This window comes from Pinus tabuliformis, chromosome 6 (genome assembly GCF_031772625.1).
Source record: "Pinus tabuliformis cultivar Carrire ecotype Pingquan chromosome 6, CPIR1, whole genome shotgun sequence".
Classification (NCBI taxonomy): Eukaryota; Viridiplantae; Streptophyta; class Pinopsida; order Pinales; family Pinaceae; genus Pinus; species Pinus tabuliformis.
In genome coordinates this window covers 1,103,523,315-1,103,545,541 of record NC_142292.1, presented here as the reverse complement: position 1 = coordinate 1,103,545,541, position 22,227 = coordinate 1,103,523,315, and the positions used below count along the sequence as shown (strand labels likewise).

At 40.5% G+C, this 22,227-nt stretch overlaps 1 protein-coding gene across 6 annotated transcripts in view; it reads right to left on the bottom strand.

Annotated features, from left to right (window-relative positions):
* The window catches only part of LOC149262770 (uncharacterized), a 352,995-nt gene that overhangs the window by 115,777 nt on the left and 214,991 nt on the right, over nt 1–22,227 (bottom strand). For all 6 annotated transcript variants that reach the window (XR_016259200.1, XR_016259199.1, XM_089425177.1 and 3 more), the window contains one exon: nt 11,894–11,945. Coding sequence is in view for 4 of the 6 variants with exons in the window: in XM_089425177.1 (XP_089281303.1) it covers nt 11,894–11,945 (52 nt within the window). In the remaining 2 variants the exon portion in view is untranslated. The remainder of the gene's footprint in view (nt 1–11,893; nt 11,946–22,227) is intronic.

Sequence of the window (22,227 nt, the reverse complement as noted above, 5' to 3'; positions counted from 1 at the left end):
CTTGAAAGTGTCAGATGTTCTTTATGTGCCAGGGATGAGGAAGAACCTCATTTCCGTCTCAGCTTTGGAGGACAGAGGATATGAGGTACTGTTCAGGGGAGGACAGGTGTTGATGTATCCCAGGGGCACTCCAGCTGATTCAGCTAGAGTGATAGGTGTACGCCATGCAAAGGTGTACAAGTTTGCATTCCAGCCCCTTTTGGCATTGAGCAGTAGTACCGACAGCAGAGCTAGCAGTTCTGCGCTGTGTGAGATTTGGCACCGCAGGATGGGGCACATGTATCATGGAGCCTTGAGGACATTGCAGGAGATCACTACAAGTGTGCCAGATTTCAGTACTGACCACTTTGATACTTGCAGAGGTTGTGCAATGGGCAAGTTTGCCAAATCCCCTTTTCCCAGCAGTGACAGCAGAGCGACGGGGATACTTGATTTGATTCATTCCGATGTGAGCGGTCGGATGTCTCATGTTTCCTTGAGTGGATATGAGTACTATGTGTTATTCATTGATGATCACTCCAGGAGGACCTGGATTTATTTTTTGAAGACCAAGAGTGAGGTCTTCAAGCGGTTTCAGGAGTTCAGAGCTCTTGTGGAGACTCAGACAGGTCGAAAGATCAAGTCCTTGAGGTCGGACAATGGAGGAGAGTACACCCTTGGAGAGTTTGTTGACTATTGTGCGGAGGCAGGCATTAGGAGGGAGTTCACTGTTCCTTACAACCCCCAGCAGAACGGAGTTGCAGAAAGGAAGAACAGATCCATCATAGGGGTTGCTAAAGCCATGTTACATGATCAGGGGTTGCCATTGTTCTTGTGGGCAAAGGCCTGCAACACAGCTGTTTACTTGCAGAACAGGAGTCCGCATCGTGCCTTGGGGCACATGACTCCGGAGGAGGCTTTCTCTGGGAAGAAGCCTTATCTTGGTCATCTTCATATCTTTGGATGCATTACATACTCCTATATACCCAAGGAGAAGAGGACCAAACTAGAGCCCTCCTCAGAGAAGGGTATCTTTGTGGGCTACAGTGAGACCTCAAAAGCTTTTCGGATTTACATTCCTGCACAGAGGAGAGTTGTTGTCAAACGGGATGTGAAGTTCGAGGAGGACAGGGCCTTTAGGAGGTCACGGGAGTTAGAGTATCTGGATCAGCCAGACCCTCAGCAGCAGTTGAGTCAGTCGCAGGGATCCAGTGGGCAGGGATCAGGAGGATCTGGAGGTACATCTATGAGGATGTCAGGTCCATCAGTGAGCAGTGGCTCGCCGAGCCAGAGGGGTGGTGCTCCGGGCAGCATGCAGAGCAGTTCAGAGAGCAGTTCACTAGGGAGTCCACTGATGGACAGTTCACAAGGTACCTCAGCTTCTACAGGTTCAGGTGCAGGCAGGAGGACAGCAGACAGACAGTCAGGAGTTCAGGCTACTGATGGTGATGATGAGGAGGAGTTTCATTCTCCTATGGGAGAAGCATGCTCAGGGAAGAGGAAGCCCAAGTGGCTTCAGGACACCTTGAGAGATGCCACATCTGTTGCTGAGCCGAAGAGGCCGGTCAGAGAGAGTAGACCACCTGAGAGGTTTTGTAGTTATATGGCGATGGTTACCAGCATCCTTGACTCTGAGCCTTCTAGCTATGAGGAGGCAGCTAGCCAGCAGGTCTGGAGAGAGGCCATGCAGGAGGAGTATTCTTCTATCATGAAGAATGATGTTTGGGAGGTGGTGCCGAGGCCTGAGGGCAAATCCGTGGTTACTTCCAGATGGCTTTACAAGGTAAAGCATGTTGCAGATGGCAACATTGAGAAATTCAAAGCGAGGTTTGTGGCTAGAGGGTTCTCCCAGGTAGAGGGAGTTGATTATGAGGAGACCTTCGCTCCCGTGGCTCGATATACTTCGATCCGCTCCATTATATCGATAGCAGCAGAGATGGGTTGGAAGATCCACCAGATGGATGCGAAGACCGCATTTCTCAATGGCTTCATACAGGAGGAGGTGTACATTGAGCAGCCACAGGGCTTTGAGGTGCATGGGAAGGAGTCCCATGTGTGCAGATTGAAGAAGGCCCTTTATGGCCTGAAGCAAGCTCCCAGAGCTTGGTACTCCAGGATAGATGCATACTTGCAGGGGATGGGTTTCACAAAGAGTGAGGCAGATCCGAACCTTTACTTTATTGTGATTGGTGAGGAGCCTCTCATTCTGGTGCTGTATGTGGATGACTTGATCATTACAGGTGCAGAGAGACTCATAGAGCACTGCAAGAGAGATCTTGCGGCGGAGTTTGAGATGAAGGACATCGGCTTGATGCATTACTTTTTGGGTTTGGAGGTGTGGCAGGAGGAGGGGCATTTCTTCCTGGGGCAGGGGAAGTATATTGTGGACATCCTTAGCAGATTCCACATGGAGGATTGTAGACCCATGTCGACACCGATGATCACCAACTGGAAGAAGCTTCATGCTTCGGATTCCGAGTTGGTGGATCCCACATTGTACAGGCAGCTGATTGGTTCCTTGATGTATTTGGTCAACACTAGACCAGATATCTGTTTTGCAGTCAACACGATGAGTCAGTTTATGTGTGAGCCTAGGAAGGTTCACTAAGTGGCTGCAAAACACATTTTGCGGTACTTGCAGGGGACAGTGGATTATGGTCTGGACTACAGGCAGGGAGATGGAGTGAGATTGGCAGGATACACTGATTCTGATTGGGCAGGTTGTGCTTCTGATAGGAAGAGCACTTCAGGGTGTTGTTTTGGGTTGGGTTCAGCAGTAGTGTCATGGTTCAGCCGGAAGCAGCAGTCAGTAGCACTGAGTTCAGCGGAAGCAGAGTATATGGCAGCCAGTCTAGCTAGTTGTGAGGCCATCTGGCTTCGCAAGATGTTGTTTGGCTTATTTGGTCAACCGTTGAGACCTTCAGTGATTTACTGTGATAATCAGAGTTGCATTAAACTCACGGAGAATCCAGTATTTCATGACAGGTCAAAGCATATCGGGATCAGATATCATTTCATCAGAGACTATGTTCAGAAGGGAGCTGTGAAGCTTGAGTATATTTCCACTGATGAGCAGGTTGCAGATATTCTTACCAAAGCCTTACCACGGGGCAAGCATGTCTACTTCAGAGACAAGATGGGTGTGGTGAGGAACACCTTCCTCGGTAAGAGGGAGTGTTGAAATTTGGTACTGGAGGACAGGTGGTTCCCTAAGGCTTTGATCTTTGGCCTAAGGAAAAGTGTCCAAAAGAATTTAATTTTTCTCCTAAAGTAACTTTATAATTTTTATAAAGTTAAATCTAATTTGAAAGTGACTTTAAGTGATAAAGTTACTAAGTCTAATTTTAAAGTGACTTTTATAAAGTCAATGAAAAATTAGAAAGGAAAAGTGACTTTGGAAATAAATGACTAAGTGGGTCTTTATTAAAGTGGGGTGAATTAAAAAATAGAAAGTGAGATTTAAATGAGCATTTAATCTCAGCCATTGATCTAAATCTATTTCAGCCATTGGATTTAGGTATCACCCAAAAGTCATTTAGGGTTGGGTTAAGGGAGGAAAAGGAGAAAAAGATCATTCATTCTTTCATGAGCAGATTGAGAGAGAGAGAGCAAGGGAGATTTCTGGACAAGGAGGAGAAGGAGGCAGCAGCTTGGCACACATACCAAGGTAGCATTTAAGCAAATCCTTACAGCTGAATGTGCAAGCAGTAAAAGGCAGATTTTTCTTGAGCAAACAGCAAAAGGCAGATTTGTTTTTGCACAGAAATCGAGGCAGCTGATTTTCTGCACAAAAATCGAGGTCCGTACAGCCTGTCCGTACCGTCCGTACAGCTTGTCCGTACAGTCCGTACAGTCGTCCATACAGCCGCCCGTACCGTCCGTACAGTGGCCGTACAACATTGTGTTGCTGTTTGGAAATTTCTGGTGGGCTGTGAGGCTCAGAAATCGAGATAAGTTGTAAATTTGTTTGCTGATTTTTGCTGAAAATTTCTCACTGTAAAAAGGCATTTCCAGAAATAAAGAAGAGCTCTCAAACTGGTTTTCCCCAAGAGTTGTAGGGGGTTTTTCCAGGGTCAAGTTGACCAAAAATCACTGAGTTTAAATGTGTTTTAATGGCTGTTTTTAATTGCTGATTTTTATTTCTGCAATTTCCAGCATTCTGAAAAATTTCCAGAATTTGTGTTTTCAGCAATATTTATTTTTTTCAGTCTGTTAAATGTATGGTTATGGGAATGGGCATTTAACTACATGGGAGAAATAAGGTGAAACTGAAAACCGAGGTGGGAAAACAGAAAATTTTACACATTAGTGACTCCATACATATCGTGTCTCCTCCCATCAATAAAAATCCGTAAAAAGAAGGGAGCCTTAGCTGAGGTGACAGTGGGCTAAGTTTCCATTTGTTGCCCTTGGCCTAGCATTTTCCCTTTAGGGAATTCCACTTAGGTCCCCTACTATTTTGAGCGGTAACAGCCCCCGCACCCACTTGGGGACACCACTTGGATATCAAGGGGCCAACCCCTTGGTCACTATGTTTGGAGCCTATTTTCTCAACTTGGCACATTTTAGACTCTAGTAGGCCTTCTAAATGACCCAACGACTCATCATGTTTACTATTTTGCCCTCTTGAGAGGCTTATCTTTCTATTTTGGATCTATCTTGGTGGGCTTGTCACCAAGGCATATCATTATTGTACATTTTTTATTATTTGGAGTTAAATTAGGCAAATTAGGCCATTTGAATCCCCTACTGGATTGTATAAATAGATGAGAGGATGATTCATTTCTCTCATCGTCACTTGGATTGGATTAGTATCTCTTGAGAGATTTTCGCACTTGTTTTTGGGACAAAATTTTTGGAGTTTCTTGATGCACTATGATGTTTGGATTTTTGCTATTGTCTTTGGAGTTTCTTTCTAATGCGAAGTTGATGAATGGATATACTGTCTCTCTCTCATGTAAGCGAAATTTTAATGTTATTCTTGTTATCATACTTGTATAATGCATGTTATTGTTACCATTGTTCTTGTATGAGTTAAAGTAATGTGAAATTCTTCTGGAAACCTTAAATAAGTGATTTAATGCATGCTTTCCTAGAGGGAGTGGGTGAATGTTCCCAGAGGCACCTCATAGGTTGAAAGCCCTTGAAACTTCATCACCTTTGCAATTCGAAGTATAAATCCCTAAATGATCGTGTTGTTGCACCTTGGAAGGCTAGCAAAAGACATATAGGGCTCCTTAGCATATGAAAGTTCTCGATCTAGATGTATCTTGACTCCATTAAGCCCAAGAAGCAAGGCATTGATCCTCACATCCCTTTGGTGATCAAAATTACCCCCTTTTTTCTCATCTCTCCCAATTCTAGGCCTAACCTGAGTAGGCCACCTAAGGCATCAAGTGAAATCTTTTGTCGCCATCCAAAACTCTTGAAATTTGGTCCACAACTGCATTGGGGTTTTCTCAAGACGGTGGATTCCTAAGATATTGCAAGCCCTAGCTCAAGTATCATTCCTCTCCCTAGGTTGTTGTGGGTTAGGGTCATTTGAATCATTGCACTTGGATTTCAAAAGAAAATTACTCCATTGATCCTATTCTCCCCCCAAAACTAGTCAAGCCCCTCTAATGTGGATCAACTCCACATCCTTGACCTAGTTTGGGTCCACTTTGGTTCTTTGTGGTCCCACAACTTTATAACTCCAATTCCATAAAGATTGCATAGAAACCATTTCTCCACAACGATTCTTAGGTCAAAGAAGCTTCTTGTCAAGGGATATTCGTCAAACCTAGGCTTCAACATCCACGTAACCCTTCCTAAAAAGCCCATCACCTTGCTTCTTAAGCAAGTAAGCCATTCAATTGAGTCTCTCTTGTGAATAGGTTCTAGGGGTCACTCTCCACCCATTCATTGACATATTCATCCTTGTGATTCCTCTTATATAGGGTCTCCTCCCATCCGCGAAAGCCAGTAAAGTGCAGAGAGCTATAGCTGAGGTGACAGTGGGCTATTGCTCCATTGCTGCCACTTGACCTAGTAGTTGCTCTATAGGATCCCCTCCTAGGACCCCTACTAGTTTGAGCGGTAATAGGCAGCTCCTCTTTTGATGGCACTCTTCACCCTTGAAGAGCTCTTGATGACATCATTCATCACTGAGAATTTTGGATTTTTTGTCTTCATCCAAATGCTTCTTTTTCAAGCCGGCTCAGGTCGGCTCCCCTTCATGTCAGCTCATGGATCAAAAGACATGTCTTTTCACCCCATGTCAACCACTATAAATATAGCATGTCCTCCTCATTTTGGCACCTCATCACAACAACACATTCTCTCTCTTCTGATTGGTTTGTACACATCTGAGGCAGCATATTCTTCTCACACGTGTGAAGGGTGGATTGGGCATCTATGTTCTTCTGCATTGACTTTTCTGCAGTGACCTTTGACCAGCTTTGGCTGAGGATTATTTGGCACTATTTTTCTGTGATTTTTGTGGAGATATCTCTGTTTGGGCAGGCCGCACATTCTGGCACAGGAACCAAGGCTTTCAGTGAGGTTTGACCTGCATTGACCACAAGGTCTGATCTCAGGTTGACCGCAAATCTGGCATGCGTTTACTCTCTCCCTTGAACGCTAATTTCTGGACTGTTTTGGCATTACTTTCATCAACTCGAGGCTGCATTGACTGGGCTACTAGACCGAAATTTTGGAGGACAATTGATTGGATTTTGACCACTGTTGACTTCTCTGGTTAGGGAAATTTGACTGCTATTGACAGTGTTCAGAATTGCAGCATTTGACAGTTGACCACTACTGGTCAACTACCCATGCAGTACACCCCCTCTTCTTTGCAAGAAGGGGTAGCACCTGATCAGCGTGTCCGTGCCATCCTGCAGCCATCAGCAGCTTGATCAATCTAATTGTAAACCCAGTCTGCATGTATGAATTGTAAATAATCTTAGCAGATATGAGTCGTGTATGTAAATTGCCTAGGTGGACCTAACTTTCTAATGGTAATCTACGTCCCGGAAGGTTTTTCGTCTCACCGATCCATGATCGGCAGAGTTTTCCTTCAAACCTGACCCCAAAGTCGGGATGGATTTTGTCATTAGAACTTTAGGAGAATCCTAGTGTGTTAATCTGCTAGATTATAGTTGTGTCGCAGAACTAGGTGATTTATGAGGGTCTGTATTAAGTGGGTTTGTCCCCTTAAGATGTAAATTGTAAAAATCATGATGTAATGTGTCTTGAGGGTTGAAAATTGTTTTAAATCCCCTCATGAGTCCTAAGTCCTAAGTCCTAGGAGATGATTCCGAAGGCTTAGTTCGGTGATCCATTTGAGAAAATAATTAAAATAATAAAATAAATAAAAAATTAAAAAAAAATTAAAAAATTAAGAAATTAAAAAATGAATAAAAATAATAAATAAATAAATATTAAAAAATTGAAAAAATTAAAAAATGAAATAAATAAAAAATCATAAAAAATTATAAAATAAAGCAAAAACCCTAACTAATAAAATAATAATATTTTAAGTGAATGCATGCAAAATATTGTTTTTTTAATAATTCGACGGATGAGATTAAGAGATGTCTTGATCTTCATCGACGGTCGAGATCATTTCGACATGGATCACTCGAACTAGCCGTTGGAGTCATTTCCTTTAAGTAGGGTGCTAGGGGTCATTTCAGATGAATTGGATCTGTGAGTCTGATACTGAAAAAGCTCTCTTGTAAATCTGTTTCTAGTTAATAAAAGAAGACTTTGGGGTCCATATCTTGCTGGTGTTACTCTCTGGAAATGCTGTGAGATTGTTTAAGTTTCTGCATATTTTATTTTCGGCCATTAATAATAACTTATTGTAGAGTATTGTGAGCACAGGTATCTTGTTCACTTGCTGGGGTTTGAGTGCTGTTAGGGTTTCTGAAGTAATGGCAGGTATCTCCATTACTTTTTGAGATCTAGCAGCATTTTTGCCCTCTTTACTGATGGTTGTTTTGAACTGTGCAGAAAACTCTTACTGAAGAAGATTGGTGGGCGTTTTGGGGAAGTTCTCGGCTGAACCAGCCAACTCCCACAAGCATTTTTTGCTGAGCCCAGTTGGATTTGATCCTGGGTCTATCATTCAGTTTATTTTTCTATTTTGCATGAGAGATTTTCTGAAGTTCTTCACAGTGAAAAACTAAAAATTTTATTCTTTAAAATATTTTTGTGCTTATTGTTGAATCTGGCTGTTAAGGGGCCAAATCTGTAAATTAAATTAGTTGTTCTAGGGTTTTTTAAAATTTTTGCCTTATACAGATTTTGTTAGGATTTTCCTTTTTCTGCAGGTGCTGGTATTTGAGGAATTCTTAAGGTTTTATCAGTAAAATATGGAGCATCAAGCCTGCAAATCAGCAGTCGGCGTTCATCTATTTAGTCAAGCCGCAAACCCGCCAGCATTTGCTGGCCTCAAGCATCAGCCGCTCTCTTCCGCTGTCTTTGTCTGATTGCAGCAATCTTTGTACATCAGAGCCGTAAAGCAAATCAAAGGAAAGCAATTGCGCTTTAGTTCAGATCCACGCACCTGTGATACGGGCCAGATTTCAATCTCAAGTTTCCGGAAGGCGTTCAAGTTATCCGCCATTTTCAAGCATCGGGTTAGACAGCGTGGGCATCAAATTCGTTGCTACGCAGATTTCATTTCACGCAAACAGTTTTTTCTAAGATCCATTTCAAGGAGCAATTGCTCAAGCTAATCTTCACGCAGTAGATACCAACATCGAAATGATTTCAAATCGTATTTGCTCATCGTGGTCAACTGTGCTTAAGCCTGGGCTATGAAAATCGTGAGGCAACCTGAAGCGACGTGAGGCGTATGTTCTTTTGTTGCGGTTCTCTGCCATATTCACCGTTGGCCCAGCTTTGTCTGTTACGCGACCACGTCCTGCCACACCTGCAAACCCTGCAAAAAACGATTTTGAATTCTATGTGGCCGTCGACAGGTAAAACCGATTCATTTTTCTTCTGCCCTCCTCCGTCTAACTGTGCTCTCGAATTCTTATTCTGCGTTTCATTCTCTGACGGGGTCGGGATCTTCATTCTAACGCAGAGGGTAAGCATTAAATCAAAGTCTTTAGGGCGGTATTTTCATTATAGTTTCGTTTTTGTTTATTTTCTTTCAGAGGTTAAATCGTATTCCTTTTTTTTTTTTAGTCTTTGATGTATATATATATAGAAAAGGGTTAGCGTAGAATGTAATTTAGATTTTAATTTAATTTTTAGTTTAGTTTAGGTTCCATCGTATTTGGATTTTAATTTAGTTTTTGTTTATATGAAAAACAAAAAATATTTATGTTTTAGACTTAGGTTTTATTAACTTTTGTTTATTAGTTTATTTAGATTCTAAGTTTAGAGTTTAATAAGTTTTTTAGATTTTTCATTTTTAATATAAATAAAAAAAAATAAAAAATAAAAAATAAAAAAAAAAAATTGAAAAAAAAAAATATTTGTGGTAAATTATTTTTGCCAGATTCAGTGGTTTTCATGTTATATCTTTCACGCTGAGATCTAAATTTTCAAGTCGAGATACGAAATATAATGATTTATGATTCTCGTGGTGGTTTAAAGCATTCATCTCTTTAAAATTCTCAGTTGCTGGATATCGTGACAAATGATTGCTTTTCACGGTTTATGTTTCTATATCATCTAACAAGTAATCGTTTTAATAACAAGGCACTGATCTGCTAAATTAATCAAATCCATCTAGTGCTTATCATATCGTGTCTCGTGTCTTCCAACCAACTATTTGGCAGTTGGTCTTCATTATCTCATAGGGTCTACCCCCCTTAGCCGCGGGAGACAGGCTTAAACGGAGGGATCGGGGATCAGAGTGACAGCCCCCGGTCTGAGCGTTGTCGTGTCAATCTGTGCGACAACAGACAGATCAGTTTTGGGGGCTCTTGTTTATCATCATTGTACAAATTGGATTTTTCTCTCTCTGCTGGGCATTTGATATTAAGCAACAAGAATGAATGGTTGGGTTTTCCCCCTTGTGGGGTTTTTCCCTAGCATTAGCCTAAATATCTGTGTTCTCTTGTCTTCACTTGTCTTCTGCATTTTATTGTTTATGTTCTATCTACAGTTACTGTCAATGTTGATCTAACGATTATTGTGATTGCTATTTAAATCTAAGTGGAAATTGTCATTGGGCTGATAAAAGGACATTGAAGTGATTGTTGCAAGCACAGAATATACCATTGCTATCTAAAATTAACAATCGGAAACCTAGAAGTGGGGGGCAAAGCTGTCAACGTGATAGTGGGTGGCTTTACCTGTTTGTGTCCTTAGGTTCTCCCCTTGGTGAAATTGGACTTTTCTCCAGGGAAAACCTAAGAGATAACACGCCCTAATAGTGTTTAGATATTACCTTTGTAGAACAATTTCAAAACTTGCCCATTGACCAGCAATGGCAGTTTTTCTCCATCTAGGTGACCAATGTAGAATGAGTGGTTACCTGCAACTTCAACAATTTGGTAAGGGCCTAACAAATGAATTTAGAATTTACCATGATTACCTACCTGGCTTCTCACCGCTTTTGTTCTAGAGTAGCACCAAGTCTTCGATCTGGAAATCTCACTGGCAAGCTTTTTTGTCAATTTTTTTCTTTGTAGCATCTTGTCTCTTGAAGAGGCGGAGAGTCATTGTTCAACCCATTCTTACTCAATACACTAAACACAGCTTCTAATTTCATCTTTAGGGAAGATTTGTAACAATTGTATTTTAATTTTTTTTTGTTCCTATCTTGTTGAAATTATTGGCCACTAGCCAAAGACGATTTTACCCACAGGCCAGGAATCAGTCTTTTTTAATACCAACTGTGATTACGGTGACCTGTGACTACTTTACAGTAGCCATGGATGCCATAGGAATTCATAAGAAATGGGCTCAAGGACAAATAATAATTAATAAATGTAAATGATACAAAGAATGATTGATATGCAATCAAGCAGCTCTCAATTTTATGTTAAGGACAAAAATAATAATCAATAAAATTATAAATGTGATACAACGTTGGGCACAAATACACAACATTTCCAAGATTACAGATATCCATTAGGAGATAATGTTTAGTGATTAAGCATTACGGCAGTAGTCATTAACGTAATAATAGGATTAGGTATGCAACTACTCCAAGACAACATAACTCACTCACCCCACAATAAAAGACAATGATGCATACAAGAATTTGGCATTAAAAGATTGATTGGCCATTTTGTAGGAAATAGGTTTTCAGCTTCAAGCAAAGGGTCACCTCCTGATTAGAGATGCCAAGAATGTAGATGCTTTTGCTTACTCTGATGTCATTTCAGCCCTTGTAGTGCAGAAGAGGAGGTTTTAAGTTTTTTCTTCTCCTTGTATATATTACTGCTCTTATAAAAATTCTCCGTTAAGACCAGATGTATTTTCTTGAAAACAAAATACAAGATTTCTCTCTATCTTTTGTCCCACACCTAATAGCTACGTCAACGTCCCATATCAATAGGCACATTCACGGTTCACCTATGGCATTACAGCCTACATCTAGTTTTAATGCAGTAAATTTTAATAATTCCCCATCTAAGCCACTTCAAGAAACCCAAGAAGTAACGTATTTGTTGAAATAAAATATCACGAAATTTTTATTCCAAATTTTATCTTTTTTATCTATCGCCCATATTATTATGACACAAAGCTTGAAGAGAATGTGCAAAGGAAATTAACAGCCAACAAACTCTCATGAGAAAGCTGATGCATCATGAAGTTTTAACTATGACATGAAGATTGAAAAGCATAGAATCATCAGCATCTGAGTTTAAGAGCTGAGTTTTGGAATAATTTGACAAAAAATTGAATTGGCATCAGGAAGTAACAAAGAGGGAGAAATAACTATAGAATATGTACCCACATTTTTGGGACAAATTGAAAGACCATTGGCACCTGTATCCAAAACAAAATACCTACAGCCAGTAGTAATAAATCAGCTTATCAAAAATTTGAAATATACATGGACAATAATTTAAAAAATCTTCATGCCACCAAATTCCTTTGCACTAAATTTTGTATGGTGAACTTTCATGCACCACTTAAATTCCACAACCAAAATGTGCAAATGCAAGCAGAAATATTAAATATCATCAACTGAAGCAATATTCAAGTCACAACATCTGAGCAATGGACACACATTAATAGAGCATATTACCTTTCCAACTTGCACTTAATGATCAGAGCTTTAATCCATGAGGTGCAACACAAGAGGGAACTATTCAGATGGTTACCATTGTCACCTAAGAAACATATCATCTTCATCACTTTAGGCCAGCTCTTCTTTTGCTCAAGGGGGCTATCCTTAAGTAGGACCACTAAACCTAAATAATAAGGCACAAGTGACAAGCGAGTACCTTTAGTAAAACAGTGTTTTTTGTATTTTTCAAGGGAGTTAACAGAGTGATAGAAGGATCTAGAGATTAATTCTAATTCAACAAGGTCAGTGAAGTCAAGGGATTATCATAGAGGTTAATTTTTTGTGGCCGTAATGGTTAATAAGAGCATGTATTTCCTCCTAAGAGATCACAAGTTCAAAACCAAAGAGGGGGTAGAGTATGTATACCTCCGTAGACTTGGCAGTCAAATCGCTGCATGGAGGTGGGTCCCTTGTCCCATAAACAAAGGGGTCTTATAAACCAATTTGTTATATGGCTTGGCCATGACCTTAAAATTGGATTATTATTATTAGTGATGGAAATAAGGCTTACATGCTCACTATATCCACCCTAATCTTTCCGGAAATCAATGCATAAATTTTACAATGGACGGCTCCAATGGATGTTCCTTCAACTAGCAACTCAACTTTACCCTAGAATTTGAGACTGATAATCTTGCAAATAATTCCTCAGATATAAATAAAAACTATTAAACCTCAAACCCAAGATAACAGAGGAAAAAGATGCTAACACACTAAATTCCTTCCAAGAGATAGATTTGACTCATCAATGGATCAAAGTTCTTAGCCCTTTCTATGTGAAAAAATCTACACTTCTTCCTACGACAACCAACAAATCAATCCACAAAAATCTAAAAACAATAATCTACATCTCTTCAAGCTTGAAGAACCAATGCATGCATCAAAGAGAGACCCCTTATACATCACATATGCTACAAGAAAGATGTATCCATTAAGATTTGCCGACACCTAGATTATCACTTGGTGCAAAGTGCCTAAGCACAAGTGAAAACAACCCAATGGAAATTTAGGCAAGCCACAACTATCACTTCAGTGGTTTTACCTTTCTCTCTAAGACTATAAATGATCCTAGCCTAGGGTATTGGAAAAATGGATAGTGGCAACTATTAATCTTATTTTCCTTAACCTTGATATTTGCTTGTGAGTCTTATGTATCTTCTTTATGTTACTTTAGTTGAATCTTTTCATCAAACAATATCAAGAATAATAATAGCAACAATAGAGGACACAGATATTAAGTTCTTAGCCAAGGCAAAACCCCTCCGAGGAGAAAACCCAAAAACTCTTTTCTTAGAATCTGCTTCAAATGAGATACAAAGACCCAAACCCTAGACCAAGTCCTTCTCCTAGTACCAAGTCAACCCTTCTTCAAGTCCTTCCTTGACTTTGCACCAAACTACGACACACTACAACTTCAACCTACCAGCTTCGACACTGCTACTCAGACTGCAACTTTGACGCTACAATTTTAGTCTTGCAGCTTCCAAGGAAACCCTAGATCAACGTCCTCCTGAAACCTTCTTGGAGCAAGACAACTCCTCCTAAGGTCAACGAGGTCTAGATCAAGTATCCTTCCTTCCAGCTACACTTCATCCTACCGCAACTCAATTCTACAATTTCAACCTCTTCCTCCAGCCCAAAAACCCTAGAATTGTGCACATGTGAGAGCGATAGAGCCCAAAACAAGATATTTTTGTCCTTCTTTCTTCTCCCAGACCTTCGCCCTCCCTTTTTGCTTCTCCCAGGTACAGATCGAACTTCTTCTTGTGATGTCGAACTTGTGGAGTGAGTGTGTTTCAAATGAGGTCGAACTGCTCCTTTATATAGCCTTCTCAAGGGGTCGAATTCCCTCCTTTAGGCCGACTTGTACTTTTGAAGTTTCCCGAACTTTCTAAACTCAAAATAAATCTTTTTACAATTACATTTTTCCAGGAAGGGTATTAGAAACATGATGTTCACTCCTTTGACTCATGACAATAAATATTAAGACCTAACAAACCCTAGAAGCATGAAGCACATGCTTTTACCTAGAAGACCATCAATAATGGGCATGAAACTGGTGCTTTAATAATAATAACTTTTACTTTTCTTCTCTTGTTTGTTACATACACATATTGAAATTAGTACAATAGTTATGAAGACTGAAAGTAGCTACATTTTCAACACTCCCTCTTAACTAGGGAGGTATTCATAATTGTACAGCTAGTACAACATCATATCTCAAACTAAAGAGTTCTCATAAGAAGATTTAGATTGATATGCCATACTGTAAGCATCATCATTATGACCAGCACTGTCTCTGAGGCCTAACTAGACAAGCTCTTGTTTAATCAAGGGCATTATGGTGGGAGGCTTTACATGTGACACCGCACTACCTCTACAAAGAAGTTACCCCATACGGATGTTTACATGGTATGTCCTTTCAGGACTATTCTTTTCTTGGATCTCCAATCTTGAGTCCTCAAAGAATATCAGTCCTCTTCGACCACTCTTCTCTTGGATACTTGTCACATCCTCAACGTGTGTCGGGACTCGGAAACTTTCCTTTCTTGGATGTTTTATCCTCAAGGAAACCACAAATTCTTATCCAATCCTTTGCCATTCTCTCTTCACCACCAGAAGAGGGGAATGCACATGTGATGTCCAACATCACTTCCTCTCAACCAAAGAGGACATCCCTATTCTCCTTTAGTCTTGAGAATAGAACCTTGCTCCTATACAAGGAGACTCCTTTGCCCCCTATCAAAATTAGAGGAGTTCTAGACTTCCTTTCTATTTGGGAAGTCATAATCACAAGCCTTACAGCTTGTCTTCATAAGAGTATCAGCTACCAATTCTTCATAGTTGCCCAACTCCTTTCCTCTACATCATTAAGCTTTCTTTCTTTCAAGGTATCATGAAGCCACCTTCTCTCTTCAATTTTGTGACAGGTTCTATGTTGATTTGGGGTAGCATCGGATGTGCTCTAGCCACAAAAATTGGTGGAGAGGCTAAGGCACATGAGATCTCCAATACCCAGAAAGGGTTTGGGCAGATTCTAAACAATTTGGGAGATATTAAAATGATTAATATTTTTAGTGGAGTCCCTAAGTCTAAACTTAGGGAAAATAAAATATTAATGTGAATTAATATAAAACTGTGTTAGAATGGTCCAAAAGTCATCGATCAAGCCAGATCTAATCTTAGTCATTGGTTAGGGACTTAATCTCGGTCGTTGATGTGTCAACGAGAAAGGTATAAGAGAAGGCTTGAGGGTCACTTGGAGAACACACTGAGGGAGACCAATCAGTTAAATTTCTGGAGCGGGGTTAGCTGAGATATTGAACCAGTGGTCTAGTGAGCAGTCAGGAGGCAGCAAGTACAGAGCAGAGAGGTGGGATCAGCCACTGAGGATCATTGCTGAGGCAGGAGAGGCAGATGCAAGGCTTTTCAAGCAGACGCAGAGGCAACAGAAGACTGTGCAGTCAATAGTTGGGTCTGCGTGGGTGACGCGGAGAGGCCCAGGGCTGACGCAGTCAAGCAGGGGCTGCCGCATAGGGTTAGAGAGCCACGTAGAGGTCAGTCGGGCTGACGCTAGGATTGGGAGAAGTGTTGGAGAATTATTTCTCTCTGTGGGTAAGCCAGTTTGGCACCCTATTGCACTGAAAAATTGCTGAATAATAAAAACTTCCCTTGCTGCACCAGTTTTCCTACATTGGGTTTTTCCAGGGACTATTGTCCAACATAACTGTGTCAATGTGTTGATTCTTTTGTGCATGTGTTTGTTTCTGTATTATGGTGTGATATCTGCAGCGGTATTTATTTTAATGTTTATTGAAGTAATTTCATGAATAACTTATTGTGCAATAAGTAGGAAAACTAAATCAGTTGCCGCAGTGATAGAATTTTCACATTCTAGGCCAATCTTCTTCCTCATCACATTCTTCTTTGATATGAAGGCATTACATTGAGTCTTTCCCAACTTCAAGTTGATCATAGCTTCTTCTTGAAAGTGATCTCTCTTTTACCTTCAGCGTATCTCCTCGCACTGCTACCTTTTAATCCCAAGATGTCCACATCTTGACTTCACAGTTGCTGGGTACCAAACATTGAGCTTCCCTCAATGATCCTCATACATTTTCATCCATACTGTTGAACTTGCCTCAACTATCATCATGTATCCATACAACATTCTACCAAGTAGCAAAATAATATGTTACCAGATAAACAATAATAAAGAAAATTAGACTTACGTCATTATGATGACGTTCTCGTTCCATCAACATTCTCATGATCCATCTCCATATGAATCTTCCTTCATGCATCAGAGTGCCCAAAGATGGAACTTGATTACCAGGTTACAACCTTTTCTTTCGTAGACTATACTGGATGTTAATCATTACTTTTCATGTCCCCATTTTTATTCTTCTTCATAGTACAGCCAGGGTGGATTTCCAGGGTAAGGGATGGCCGGGTCAGTGAAGCAGGTTATGTCATCAAGGGTCCCAAGGAAGTTTTGAGTAGTTTCTATGAGGTCTGATGGCATTCGCTTGGTATATTCCATCATTCGCACAGTTTGCCTTTCGTTCCGGCACATTTCGACAACTTTCAGAAAACTGAGTTATTAGTGGGCTTGACTTAATTAATTACGCTTAAGGTGGCATACCAAGAGGAATACATGGCATAACACCTTAGTGTAATAGCTCATTGGAACCAGAGCAAGAAGATCTATATGATGGGATGGTTAGATGAGAGTTTTAGTGACCTAGGGAAACAGGATGGCCAATTTACTATTTTCCCGCATTAAAAAGAATATTTTAATTAAAATAAAAAAGGGAAAAGTGCTCCATGATTAAAATAATAATAAAATGTGAGGTTCTAGAGGGATCAATCAAATCTATAAAAGAGGAGGAGGCCATTGGAGGATATCTTGGAGTTGATATTGTTTTTTGGATGGGAGGTTGAGAACCTGGTTCTCTACTCCATTGGTAGCCCCACGACAAAAACCCTCAAGTGATTTAGAGAGATTGGGAGAACACCCATCTCCCCTTGGTGGATTCATTCAAAATTCACAGGAGCTCTTATTGATTGCATGTTCATTTTGAGAGGCCCGATCCAGTGCCATCGCAGACCCATTTTGAGGCCGGATCTAGTTCGCAGTAGTTGTTTGAGCTTCTCACTTATTTCCAGCTATTTCATATTGTTATGTACTCTTGTTTTTTATCGATATAATAAAGCTGAGATTTCCTTCTGCTCATCATCGTTATTGCATGGAAGATGTCTCTTGATTTGAATTTAGAAGAGCATGATGTTATGGATTATGTGCAGGTAAAAATTTCGGAACCTCCTTCAAATGCACCGGCTACTGCTAAGACAAAGTACAAGAAGGGTGAAGTCAAAGCAAAGAAGATCATCGGGGATTCTATTCATAAGCATTTAGTTGCTTACATCTCTGATTTGAACACATCAAAGGAGATATATGACAAGTTGGTTGGCATGTTCAAATCTAGCAATACAAACCAAGTTCTTTTCCTCAAGAACAAGTTGAAGGATATAAAGAAGGGAACAAATGAAGACATTCAAACCTACTTCATGAGGATTACTGAGATCAAAAATGATCTTCTTTCGATTGGAGAAGCTATGTTGATAGGGAGCTTACTCTCGAGTCTCATTGCCCTTGGAGGACTCCCTCGTGAATGGTACGTGTTCAACACTACTATTCTTAGAAACGACAAGATTCCAAGTTTTGAAGAATTGCTGACTAGATGTTCTCAAGAAGAAACAAGGATGATGGAACTAGATATGCCTTCAAATAGGAATGATCCTACTGCATTCTCCGCTCATGCTAAAAGGAAGAACTATGCAAGTTCAAACAAGCAATGTCAAGGAAGGTCGGGTTTCAAAAATGGAAGGGAGCGAAGATGCTTCTTTTGCAATAAGTTTGGCCATCATGCTAGGGAGTGTCCTAATAGAAGGGATACACCTCATGATGATGAAAACCACAACAACAACAATTTCAGGGGGAACAACAATCAAAGGAATGACAGATTCAACAACCGAGGAAAAAGAAATGCTCTCGCTCCTCATCAACGAAATGGTCGCCCTCCCAAGAGATCAAAAAACATCAGGTGAAGAACCTGGTATCTATCTCGGCGATGGGGGACAAACTATATCAGGTTGGAGGAAGTCCACTGGGAGTTATGTCTTGCGACACATCACTTCAATCCGAATTATGGCACCGGAGGTTTTCTCATCTACATTATAAGGCTCTACTCGATGTGAGGAAGATGGTGACAGGTATGCCCGAATTTAAAGTAAAACATGAAGGTGTTTGTTAGGGGTATGCCGAAGGAAAGCATACAAGGGGACCATTCCCCTCAAGTGATAGCAAGACTACTGACATACTGCAATTAGTTCATTTTGATCTATCTAGTATGATGCCCATGAACTCATTGGGAGGATATTTATATCGAGCTATCTTTATGAATGATTTCTCTCACAAGACTTGGATATATTTCTTGAAGAAGAAGGACGAAGTATTCTCATGGTTCTGTTCTTTCAAAGCTTTGATTGAAAATCAAACTAGGAAGAAGATCAAAATATTGAGGACCGATAATGGAACCGAATATGAATCAAATGAGTTCAATAATTATTGTAGAGAAGTTGACATTACGAGGGAGACTACTCATAGAAGCCACTCGTCCCATCTTCATGATTAAAGCCTTCCAAATTTCTTATGGGCCGAAGCTGCAAACACCACCGTGTATGTTCAAAATAGATGCCTTCATCAAGCATTGGACTCCAAAACTCCCGAAGAATTTTTCACCGGTAAGAAACCTGATGTTTCTCACCTTTAGAATTTTTGGTAGCCCCGTATATTTTCAGGTGCCAAAAGAAAAGAGAAGCAAATTGGATGCTTCTAGGAAGAAAGGAACATTTGTGGGCTACAGTGAAACTTCTAAGGCATATAGAATCTATGTGCCTGGTCAAAGAGAAGTGGAGATAAGTCATGATGTCACCTTCGATGAGGATGTTGCCCTTGGGAAGATTAGTAACCTTCCTCTTCCAAGGAAGGACAAAGAAGCAGATTCAGGAAAGCAGGGAGAATCACAGGATGAGCCAATGCCCGATGTTGAAGGACCAATGGATCCCATTGATCCACCCCCTCATGTGCCCTCCTCCTCAAAAATGAGACCTTCATCGCTTAGGGAGACTCTCGAAGATGCCAAGAGACATGTTGCACCTAGGGGGACATTTCGTGAAAGCAAGAAGCCGAATAGGTACCAAGGGTACTTAACTGCAATGAGCACCATTGTTCAATCTGAGCCTTGCACATTCAAAGAAGCTGCAAAGCACCAAGTTTGGAAGGATGCAATGAACGAAGAGTATGAGTCGATTATGAAGAATGATGTCTGGGATGTGATCCCTAGACCCAAGGACAAATCCGTTGTCACCTCGAAATAGCTCTACAAGATCAAGCATGGAGCTGATGGAAGTGTTGAAAATTTCAAGCCTAGATTTGTTGCTTGAGGCTTCTCTCAAAAGGAAGGTGTAGATTATGATGAAATATTTGCACTAGTTGGCCTTGTTGCCTCGCAAGGATGGAATCTACACCAGATGGATGTCAACATTGCCTTCTTGCATGGTTCACTTAAGATGGAAGTCTATGTAGAACAGCATGAGGGGTTTGAAGTTCAAGATCGTTAGACACATGTATGCAGGTTGAAGAAAGCCCTCTATGGGTTGAAGCAAGCACCCCGAGCTTAGTATGAGATGATCGATAGCTATCCAATGAAGCTGGGATTTACAAGAAGTGAAGTTGATCCGAACCTTTACTTTAAGGTTGAGAATGATAGACCTCTCATCTTGGTACTCTATGTGGACGATCTCTTTCTAACAGGTGCAGACCCTCTTATTCATCAATGTAAGAGGGAGTTGGCTTCTGAATTCGAGATGAAGGACCTAGGACTGATGCATTACTTCTTAGGGTTGGAGATCTAGCAAAGCAAGGTGAGATTTTCCTTTCTCAAGGAAAAAGCATCGTGAAGCTACTAAAAGCTTGGGATGGTGGACTACAAGTCCGTGACTGATCCGATGGAACTTAGCTTCAAGAAGTTATGCAGAAGTGTTGTTGGGCCCGATTTGTCAACTCGAGGGGGCCCTGATGTTTTTAGTGAACTCCCATCTAGACATATGTTTTGAAATGAATACATTGAGTTAGTTTATGGTCGAGCCTCATCAAATACATTGGATTGCTGTCAAGAATCGCTTAAGATATCTCTGAGGCACAATCATTTATGGACTGAGATACACTGTCAGGAATATGAGGTTCCATGGTTACTCTGATGCAAACTGGGCTGGCAAAGTGGTGGATCGTAAAAGCACATCTGGATGTTGCTTCTCTCTAGGTTTTGCTTCGATATCATGCATGAGCGGGAAGCAGAAGTCGGTTGCCTTGAGCACTATTGAGGCTGAATACATTGCTTCTAGTATGGATTCCTGTGAAGTTGTTTGGTTGAGGAAGTTCTTTAGAGAGTTGTTTGGACATGTGTTGGATACCACCGTGTTAAATTGGCAACTAGGGCCAAACTCCATGTGGGTCAGCTTATTTATGGCAGCTGATATTTTTATTGGATCCCTCTCGTCGAGAGATGTAGGATTGATCTAAAGATCATCCGATTCCGATAAGTATTTATGAAGATATGAATTTATCTTAATTATGGATTTATTATCTAGCCGACCAGCAACTTATGTAGGCTCAAGAAGCCCAAACGTCATGTCTATTCATCATCCACGTTTTTAGTATAAATAGAAGGAGACTTTAAGTCATTCTACACACTCACTCTCTTGAGATCTCTCTTCATCCTGTTTTGGGTTTGATGAAGAAAAGATCCAAAAGATGATGCCCTAATTAATCACAGCCCTAAAACTTCAGCCAAGTGATGGATGTTATACATTGTTCTTTGAGGAGGTTATACGCTGGTCAGCACCCATACGCTGAAGCCCCTACACGCAGTCAAGGGATAAACGTTGTCAGTGGAACACCGTCATATAAAATATAAAAGACAGTCAGGACAGTCATATTATGGGACACAGACATATATATCTGCTTCAATATATATATATATATATATATATATATATATATATATATATATAACATAGTCATATAGCCCATCATATTCATTACGTATGGAAACAATTAAGTGATACCTTAACATGCAGTCATACGCAGCAAACATTACAGTGATGTACGCAGTAATTAATACGTTGTCTTGAAAATATCATACGCAGGGCAGAAACAATGAAGCCGTGTGAGATCTAGCAGCATAGATCTGGAAACTATACGCAATATATATATTTATGTTGTCCACGCAGAGATATACACTGCAGGTCTCATAACGATATATTGAAACGTTGGACAGTCATGATATGCTGAGCAGAGGGTGACCATATCCACGCAGGCATATAAGGATTCCACGCTGCAGATGAGGATGATCCACACAAGTATATCCACGCAAGCTTAGCAGGCACACAAGACCTAATCTCGCAGTTAGTGAAGACTCCATCAACGAAACTCCTACAACACTGTAAATGGAGACATCTAAGCATAGCTATGAGATCGGTTCTCGCTATCAAAAGGAGATACAATGTTGGGTCCCTATAATACTAGTGATTACCCCATTACTATTATAGTTGTACCCCTTATTAATATTGTTGTGCCCCTATTATCCCCATATTGTTATTACTATGCCCCATATAATCCCTCTATTGTTATTTTTGTGGCTTTATATTATTATTGTTAGGTCGGCTGGGTTATATTGTGACTCCTTAGACTCCTATATATAGAAAGGAGGTTTTCTCATTTGAATCATCGAAGAATTGTTCATTTATGTAATGTAAAGGAGGTTTCCCCCTCGAAGAGGCTGAATTCTAAGGCGTTGATCTATCTTTTCTATCTTTTTCTTGAGCTGGTTCATAACATTTGGTATCATAGCTTTGGATTCTAGGGTTTCGCT